Source organism: Littorina saxatilis, linkage group LG6, assembly GCF_037325665.1.
Source record: "Littorina saxatilis isolate snail1 linkage group LG6, US_GU_Lsax_2.0, whole genome shotgun sequence".
Taxonomy (NCBI): domain Eukaryota; kingdom Metazoa; phylum Mollusca; class Gastropoda; order Littorinimorpha; family Littorinidae; genus Littorina; species Littorina saxatilis.
The window spans coordinates 49883668-49894094 of record NC_090250.1 but is presented as its reverse complement, the minus strand read 5'-3'; the positions used below and the strand labels follow the sequence as shown (position 1 = coordinate 49894094).

Sequence of the window (10427 nt, the reverse complement as noted above, 5' to 3'; positions counted from 1 at the left end):
CGGGTGATTTACCGGAAATGTACTCGTCGTCACGTCACGTGGCCTCACCAGGCTACGCGACACATGTCGGGCTGAAAGTTGTGGAAGTGAGAGATTGTTCCCGTTATTACACTTCGTCAAGTTTTGACTAAATGTGTTTACATAGACTGGGAATCCAGACGAGGGTTGTTGTGTATGAGTGTGTGTGTGTGTGTGTGCGTGCGCGCTCGCGCGCGCGTGTGTGTGTGTGTGTGTGTGTGTGTGTGTGTGTCTGTGTGGAGTGATTAATAGAAAACTACTGGGCCGATCTTCATGAAACTTCGAAATAACAATAACATCTGCTTTTCGGATAGTCGCAGGGAATTTTAAGCTCAGGTATATCATTTGGTAATGAACATTGAAATGATAAGCTACATTGCACTCACATGGAGGATGCGTATAATCGAAAGAAGGGGCATAAGCACATGAATACAACATAGAGTGTGTAGCTTCACTCGCCCTATCCAATGAAATGCTTTCGCTTTATCCTGTGACAATAGCACGTAATGTCAATTACCATAAGGCCTATTATAAGCGTGTGCACTTTTTTCTTTCTTCAGTATCATTACCTGGCTAGTCCCTACAAGGCGTTCGGAGATTCCGAGTGTGTGGAAACGGACACTGCAGAGTTTCGCCAAACAATGGACGGGTCTCCGGAGTTATACCCAGGTTCTAAGGGATCTCCGTATAGCCTGGACGCTTGTGTGCTGATGAGGGCATATGAGATCGTCAATGACATCTGTAACTGCTCGCAGATATTTACACGTGAGTTGGATTTCCGTGGGAGTGGTCGTGCGGAGTGGGGATGGGGTGAACTTTCTTTTAATGGAGGTTGGAGTGGTGTGGGGGGAGGAAGGGAGGGGGGGCGGGGGCGATAGAAAAATGAAGTCAAAGAGTGATAGGTGGACAGACACATAGACAAACAGACAGACAGATACAAAGAGAAACAGAGCATGTGTGTGTGTGTGTGTGTGTTTGTGTGTGTGTGTGTATGTGTGTGTGTGTGTTTGTTTTGTGTGTGTGTGTGTGTCTGTGTCTGTGTCTGTGTGTTCGTGCGTGCGTGCGTGCGTGCGCGCGTGCGTGTGTGTGTGTGAATAAGTGTGCGTGCCGCGTGTGTGTGTGTGTGTGTGTGTGTGTGTGTGTGTGTGTTTGTGTGTGTGTGTGTGTGTGTTTGTGTGTGTGTGTGTGTTTGTGCGTGTAGGTGTGTAAATGTGTGTAAGTGTATGCGTGCTTGCGTGTGCGTGCGGGTGTGTTTGCCGTGCGAGCCTGTCTCTGCTGCGTGTTCAAAAAGATCTTGCTATATGGCTGCAGCATCGGATGTGTTGAAGCCTTGCTCACTGGCGGACATTGCCTGCCTAAGCTATGAACAAGGGCGAATCATGAACACCGCCCTGGCTACAGGCGAGCTACTGCAGTGTCCCCGGCCCTGTCACACCGTCAGCTATGTCCCTACCATCTCCTCCATCTACTACCCCGCTCCTGCCTCTGTCCAGCTACTGCAAGGACAGACTGGTCTAAACTTGTCAGAGTACAGGTTGGTGCCAGTATTCTTCTTTTTCTTCTGCGATCGATATTCATGGTCGTCATATCGTCAGGTCGGTGGCTGCCATGAAGTCCACAGTCTTCTGTAGTTCGGCAGCGGGTCTCCAGAGCTTGGTGTCAGGTGCCAGTGTGTTTTAACTTGTGCATTGATCGTTATGGATTTCTGTCACGTGCATGGTCAGCGATGTTCCGACTGTTTTCTCCGTCTACTTTCCCTTCCCCACCTTCTCCCCGATACTGCAGCGTTAAGGGCGGATCGGGTTGGCGTATAGCTTCGCGCACATCTTCTAATCGACTTGCGTATCGTAATTCTCATGCACATAATACGTATTGTGACAAGAACACACATATCCCACACACACACACACACACACACACACACACACACACACACACACACACACACACACACACCGACTGTGGGGGACACACACACACACACACACACACACACACACACACACACACACACACATACACACGGGCGTTTACTTCGCATTGTAGCCCCGGACCTTAACAATGGCATTGTGGCGTCACGCTGAACTTCATTCCTACAGCTGCTGTCACCTTCAACTACATCCAACATCAGCTTGTAGGTGCCTGAGATATTTCTGCATAAACTGAGAGCTTTGTTACTTTGTGCCGTCACTATTTTCAGATTTCTGAGGTTTTCGTATGTCTGTACTGACGACCGGCCGAATAATGCTACAATTGTGTGTGTTGAAACCAGCAGGTGGTTACCTCACTTCATCATCATTTTTGTTGTTGTTACCATGTGACTCGTTAATTAAGCAAGTGACAAAATAAATGACCGCAACGTGTATTTTTCCAAAGTGACCGCCAGGGAGAAACTGAGTTGTACTCACGTCGCGTTTACATGCACAACACGTGAATCACTTCTCACAGAAATACGGATAGACACGCTTTGGATGTATCCTAAAGCTCAGTTATAAAACAATTTAAATTAGCGTTCAGTGTTGTTGTTCTTCTTCTTTTTATATTTAGTCAAGTTTTGACTAAATATTTTAACATCGAGGGGGAATCGAAACGAGGGTCGTGGTGTATGTGCGTGTGTGCGTGTGTGCGTGTGTGTGTGTGTGTGTGTAGAGCGATTCAGACTAAACTACTGGACCGATCTTTATGAAATTTGACATGAGAGTTCCTGGGAATGATATCCCCGGACGTTTTTTTCATTTTTTCGATAAATACCTTTGATGACGTCATATCCGGCTTTTTGTAAAAGTTGAGGCGGCACTGTCACACCCTAATTTTTCAATCAAATTGATTGAAATTTTGGCCAAGCAATCTTCGACGAAGGCCGGACTTTGGTATTGCATTTCAGCTTGGTGGCTTAAAAATTAATTAATGACTTTGGTCATTAAAAATCTGAAAATTGTAAAAATAAAAAATAAAAATTATAAAACGATCCAAATTTACGTTCATCTTATTTTTCATCATTTTCTGATTCCAAAAGCATATGAATATGTTATATTTGGATTAAAAACAAGCTCTGAAAATTAAAAATATAAACATTATGATCAAAATTAAATTTTCGGAATCAATTTAAAAACAATTTCATCTTATTCCTTGTCGGTTCCTGATTCCAAAAACATATAGATATGATATGTTTGGATTAAAAACACGCTCAGAAAGTTAAAAAGAATAGAGATAAAGAAAAGCGTGCTATCCTTCTCAGCGCAACTACTACCCCGCTCTTCTTGTCAATTTCACTGCCTTTGCATCGAGCGGTGGACTGACGATGCTACGAGTATACGCTCTTGCTGTAAAAATGCAGTGAGTTCAGTTTCATTCTGTTAGTTCCACAGCTTGACTAAATGTAGTAATTTCGCCTTACGCGACTTGTTTTCTTTCTTAAAGGTTGCTTAACTTTTTAGCCTGAGGTTATGTTAACGGCGCTTCCGTCGTGAAGTGAATGCGGTTGGCACTCTTTTCTTTTGGGTATGGGTTAAGTTTGTAAAGACTAAGTTTGTAGAATAAAAAACACTGAATTGCGTCTGTTTGTTTGCAGGAAAAATTACCTTCAACTGAATATTTACTACGAAGATATGATGACCCAAGAAACACGACAAGAGCCAGAGTACGACTGGATCACAATAATGGGTAAGTGTTTATTAATCTTGCATGCTGTCAGGGCTCCCCATAGCGCGCGTCCCTGCGTCCTATCGCACTAGAAGCCGAAAACACGTACTAGAAATATATGGAGGGGGTCCCTGGACGCACTAGATTTTAAAAGAGCGGGTCCTAGGACGCACCAAATTCTCTTTATCGTGCGTACCGTAGATACTATTTTTAGACTGCAATCGACACTTCGCAGTACACTATACGTGACCACAATGTTTTATAATTACACTGTGACTTTTCGGCTTTTGGACCCTTGGGACACTCTAAAATTCTGCAGTGGAGGTCAATGGACCCTCTACAATTTAAAAGTGGGGGTCCCGGGACGCACTAGGAGGGGCGTCCGTGGGGAGCCCTGTGCTGTACAGAGCTACTTATCGTGAGCTAAACGTAAATAAGTCCTTCTCGTGCACGCCATCATGTTCGACACCACAGCTCAGTTTTGGTTTTTGTACGCCGCCAAGGATCGACAGCTTGGCTCCTTTCTGTGCATTGTAGCACGGCTGTTCCTAGCTTGTGTTTTAGTGTAAGTTAAAAATAGCCCAACAGAGGGAATAGTTTGGCTACCAACAGCTGCAGCCAGCACACTGTTAAGGCCCAAAAAAACCCAGTCTGTTTACGGTAACATAGGCAAAACAAATAGGGTCGGTAGGTCGGGATTTGTTTTCCCAAAAAACCATAATTTTAAGTTATTTTGCCAAAAAACAAAGACTTTTTTCTTTTTTTCCCCAAATGCCAAAAAAAAAGTCTAGGGTCGCGCGAAAAAAATAGGGTCGGTCGGGATAGCGTAAACAGACTTTTTTCTTTGTTTGGCCTAAGCTCGCTGCTGTGTTGTCTCTGCTGTGGGGAAAGGATGGGTGCTAAAAATAGCCGGCAGCTAGAGTAGCAGAAATGAAGCCCTTTGAACAGCCGTGCTAGAGTTGAATTACTTTTGTAAGTGACACATGTGTCATTCTGTGAAAGGAATGCAGCAGGAAATGTTCAGTCTGCACAGGAAGCAGCCAGGCTGTTGATGTTTAATTTGGTGAGTGTTGGAGACGACGCTCTATACTTGTCCCGTGTATCAACCTAAACAAACTGAGGGTCACCATTGGGGGGGGGGGGGGGTCTGTGCACGTGCACGTTGAGGCCAAAAGTGCCATGCACGGTGATCCACGGCGTACGTTACGAAAAAGCTCCATGCACGGTGCACGCCGGACCTCTGTGCACGGTGCACGCTACGAGAATTGTCCCATTCCCATGCACGTTACGTCCAAAAAGCCCATTCCCGGTGCACGTGGTAAAGAATCACCCCCCTCCAAACTGCTTGCACGAGAAGGAATATGTGTTTGTGTAATCATTATATGCAGACTAACCGCCACAAATGTAGGAATCATAAATATGTAAATGTTTGCGAATTTGAAAACAAAAATAGGGAACTGAGAGGTTCGCCGTTACAGACTGGTCACAGCGAGAAAAGAACGCCACGGCGCAACACCGGTGTCACGAACTGAAAATTCTGCCTGAACAATCCTTCTCATTGCGGTCAATGCGCATGCGCTAACATGGGGAGATTAATCAGGTCGTGAACAATTCTCGCCAATGGCTTTTGTTATTGCCCTTGAAATGTTGGCGATCAAGATTCGTTCTGATGAAGCTATTAAGGGTATCCATTTGCCTATGGCACCCTTTGAGGTATCACCAATCACGGTCCTAAAACTGTTATAATATGCGGATGACGTCACTCTTTTTTTGCATGATGAAATAGATCTAGAAAGGGCGTTATACATTTTGAATATATTTAAAAGTTTTTCCAACTTGGAAATGAATGTTAACAAAACGGAAGCCATGTGGATAGGGTCTAAAAAGTTGTGTACAGATCAGTATTTTGGTCTTAAATGGAAACGTAAAGTAAAAATTGTTGGAATTATTTTTCCAAACAATATACCTGCATCGTCTTTAGAGGAAAACTGGTCAAAGAAAATTCAACGAATACAACAAATAATCGCCAATTGGTCAAAAAGAAATTTAAGTATACAAGGTAAAATTTGTATTGTTAAAACCTTTTTTATATCTCAATTCGTTTATATTTTCCAGTCTCTGGCAGCACCTCATCATGTTTTACATCATATTTAATTCCATTTTGTTTAGGTTTATTTGGAAGAAAAAGTATTCAAATACGCGCGCATTTGAAAAAGTAAGACGAACAGTTATGTGTAAAGAAAAAGACTATGGTGGTTTGAATATGATAAACGTAGTAGATATGCACAACTCATTTATGCTTTCCTGGCTTGTTAATTTGCAAAATTCCACACAAAAGTATTGGTCTGTTATTCCAAGATATTGTCTGGCAAGTCTGGGCATTGGTTTATCGTGATTTGACTCAAATGCATCTTTGAAAACGATGATTGGCCTTAATAATTGCAGATCAGTGTTTTGGAAACAAGTGTTATTGACTTGGCTTGACAATAAAAGTGTTTTCTGTGAAAAATATGATTTTGCACCAGTATTATTGAAGGACCAATGCATTTGGAACAATATAAATATTCAATTTAAACATAAATGCCTATTTTTTAAAGATTTTATTAAACATAATATTTCATTTGTAAAGGATGTTATGAATGAAAATGGTATTATTTCTTTGGAAGATTTATGTCAAAAAGTGGGTTATAAACCATCCAGACAGTTCGAATACAATGCATTATGCACAGCACTTAAATCCAGACGTACAGACACATTACCATATCAATATTTTACATTGCAGGATTTCATTGTTAATGGTGGTAATATAACAGCAACGTTTGTTAGAACATGTTTAGTTGATTTTGATGTCCAGATTCCGAGTGCCTGTGATTTTTAGAAACGAAAACATAATGTTGATTTGGATAAGAGAAACTGGTTACTGGCTGTTAACAGCACAAAAGAAGAAAGAGTACGTCTGCTACACTGGAAATTATTACATAGAATATATCCAACCAATATTTTATTGAACAAAATGGGATTACGAACATCGAATAAGTGTGAAGTTTGTAATGAATTAGACACCCTTGAACATTTCTTTTTTAGTTGCCAAGAGGTGATGAAGGGTTGGAAAATATGTAAAGATTTTGTTTATAAGAAAATACATGTTGCCATCATTTTGAATTAAGAAAATGTATTTTTGGGTTATTTTAGGGAAAGTTTGAAAAATGATTATATTTATTATGTGAATTATTGTATTTTAATTACCAAAATGACCATTGGAAAATTTAAATTTGGGTGTATTATTGGAAACTGAGCTGAACATTAGGAATAAATTTATGTTATGATTATGCTTATTTATCTATTTATTTAAACATATTAGTTTACTGATAAAGTTTGTTGATTTAAAAGTGTACACATTTGACTGAGAAAAGAAAAGACCTATGAAGAAGGTTTGCTCTAAGCCACACCCACACACACACACACACACACACACACACACACACACACACACACACACACACACACACACACACACACACACACACACACAGACAAAAAGGCAAAAAATAATTGTAGTAGCAAACCTGCATGCAACTGAGGTTAAAAATAAAAAAATAAAAAATAAAAAAAGAGGAAAAGGTCGTGAACAATCTAACCCCCCCCCCCCCCCCCCCCCCCGCATTGTACACAATTTATATAAGGACAACGTGATCGTTTTCGTCCGTATTTAGTCTTGTATTTGTGTGTACACATAAAGGGGAATAAGGCACCAGCATGCTAGGTATGCACTTAACTAGGGTATCGGAGGTGACCACAGCTATTCTGTTCTTCAGGTCTTCTAGGAGGTAACATGGGGTTCTTCCTGGGGGCCAGCGTGCTGACCCTGGCCGAAGTGCTGGACTTCGTGGTCTGTCTGCTGACCTGGGCGGCCAGGGGGGTGTGGCGGCGCTACAAGGGGCGTTCCTTCCCCACCATCAGCGTCCGCGACAGCGGCCATCGAGACACGGACACAGTTGTCATGGCGCCTGAAGAGATGAAGGTTCAAGAAGCGTGGAGGTAGAGCATTTAAGGTGAAGATACTTCGTTCCGACAGTCAACAAATTTCAGCAGACGATGTTCAGAGATCTGATCGAGAATCAAAGCCGCAGCCAGCAGTAGAAGGTGTTCGGAAATAACTCTGTCGTGATTTTCCAGCGGTGTTGCAGAGTTGGTGCCCCCGAATATTAGGCGGAAATGCACGGGGCTGACTGCGGCTTTTGCCTACGAATGCGACAAAAACCTAACTAACTGATGGGTATGCTATGCAGTATGCGCTCCGTATGAGTTCCGGGATGTTCACCCGGACAAGATTTTTAACTTTTTAAAAGAGATCAAGAAGTACAAAATGTGATAGTGATGAAGTTTTAGAACCTTTTATTTTGATTTGATTTTACAGTTATAGACCTGATTGTAAATTGTTTTAAGCATAGAAGTTACCATGTGGACTGAAAAGGCTTGCATCGGTATCGAATAGCATTAAAATGCTGAAGATACGATAAACAATAATAACCAACGGCCCCAAATGAGTCATGACATCATTTTCTTTGGAAAATACGCACATAGGAGCCACAATTCGCTGCCATGATCGCTAAAACATGTGTGGTTTTTTTTCTAAACTCTTGTGACCTCCACCAACCACACCAAGCTGTCAAACCGGAAGTCGCAAAATTGTTTGACAAGCTCCTGTGCTCGGGTCACAGGTTGGAATACACGTTTTCAAGACGGGACCAGTCGCCTTCTCAAAGCATGCGCTAACAAGTGTTTCCTTAAATTCATGTCACTTCTAGTTGTCCCACCTTATTACATACATTGAGCATGGCCACAGGTAAATGATCTTACAAGTTCCTTTTTTCCTTCATTGGCTCTGTCGACGCCCGTTTTTAACCGCTTGCTTCCACTTATATGACAAACTGGCCATGGGGCGTCGTCGTCCCGAACTAATGTTTTTTTTAATCTTGGCAGGGACATCCTTTTTGTGAAATGCCGTCAGCGCTTTCTGGCGATTGGTCAATGCATTTCGGAACTGGAGTGCCAACATAATGTCGGTCACACTTGGAATTAATGCTATTAGCTAGAGTTTGGATTGTAAACTTATACGAACTGAACGGGAGCATTGGGTAAGTTATCCACTTAACTTACAGTTTGTATCTATTTTGTTTAACTGTCTTAAAACATAATTCAAATGGAAGATGACAAAGGCCTGTCCATTCAAACGATATGAACGCAATGTATGTTGTGAACGTCTAAACTACATATGTAACAGATGTAAGTGTTACTTTTAGATACAAATCTAAAAACTGCGTATACTTGTTGTAAATACGTGTCACGTGATCTTTACACTCCAGCAAACATTGTTTTTATTCTGTTTGGTGTAACTCAATTCACAAATCATCAAATGTATGATGTATCTTAATCAAAACTGTTCAAACTAATGAGCATTTCTGCAAAACAAAGGAACTTCTATGACCATCTTTTGGTAAATGGTATGCTCTTTTAAGTGCAATAGTTTGACTTTGCATATCCGTGATAGCTTGACTTGAGATATTTATGTTTCTGTATTTAGAGGTTTTATATAAAATTAATGCTTATTGTATATGCAGTTCGTATTACAATTTTAGTGTACTGATTTTGTTGTTTTTACATTTAGTCAAGTTTTGACTAAATGTTTTAACATAGAGGGGGAATCGAGACGAGGGTCGTGGTGTATGCGTGTCTGTGTGTGTGTGTGTGTGTGTGTGTGTGTGTGTGTGTGTGTGTGTGTGTGTGTGTGTGTGAGTGTGTGTGTGTGTGTGTGTGTGTGTGTGTGTGTAGAGCGATTCAGAGTAAACTACTGGACCGATCTTTGTGAAATTTTACATGAGAGTTCTTGGGTATGATATCCCCAGACGGTTTTTTCATTTGGTCATTAAAAATCTGAACATTGTAAATAAAATTATTTTTTTATAAAACGATCCAAAATTACGTTCATCTTATTCTTCATCATTTTCTGATTCCAAAAACATATAAATATGTTATATTCGGATTGAAAACAAGCTCTGAAAATGAAAAATATAAACATTATGATTAAAATAAAATTTCTGAAATCGATTTAAAACAATTTCATCTTATTCTTTCTCGGTTCCTGATTCCAAAAACATATAGATATGATATGTTTGGATTAAAAGCACGCTCAGAAAGTTAAAACGAAGAGAGGTACAGAAAAGCGTGCTATGCAGCACAGCGCAATCACTACTGCGCTAAACAGGCTCGTCGATTTTACTGCGTTTTGCACGAGCGGTGGACTACGGTCATTGTGAAAAAAAGCAGTGCGTTCAGTTTCATTCTGTGAGTTCCACAGCTTGACTAAATGTAGTAATTTTGCCTTACGCGACTTGTTGTTTTGATGGTTTAAGTCATTGCATACAATATCATTGTAACGATTATTGATAAATACTGATTATTTGGATCATATCATTATTGTTGAAATGTGCTTTTGCCTTAACATTTGGAGGACTTGTTCAATTTGTTTTTGTGCGAGTGATCACTGTTTCCGGAAATTCAGGCATGGATCGTTTTGCATGCTCATGAGACGGAAACACTGTTTCCGTTTTAATACATTTATGTTTACATTTTTCATGATGACAAAAGAATATTAGTTATCGTTAGATTTGACGATGATATCAACATTTATCAGTCTGAATGTTGACTGAGAAAGCTGAAATCATATCAGATCGAGGCGGGATATCACGGTCAAATCTAACGATAAC

The 10427-nt window shown here is 40.9% G+C and overlaps 1 protein-coding gene across 1 annotated transcript in view; it reads left to right on the top strand.

Annotated features, from left to right (window-relative positions):
• Positions 1-7702, top strand: part of LOC138968041 (acid-sensing ion channel 3-like) — an 11537-nt gene extending 3835 nt beyond the window's left edge. The window contains exons 5-9 of the mRNA XM_070340604.1: positions 1-86; positions 579-783; positions 1330-1552; positions 3590-3681; positions 7476-7702. The exon at positions 1-86 is cut by the window's left edge and continues 16 nt beyond it. Of these exons, the coding sequence (XP_070196705.1) occupies positions 1-86; positions 579-783; positions 1330-1552; positions 3590-3681; positions 7476-7702 (833 nt within the window). The remainder of the gene's footprint in view (positions 87-578; positions 784-1329; positions 1553-3589; positions 3682-7475) is intronic.
• The last annotated feature ends 2725 nt before the right edge of the window (positions 7703-10427 follow it).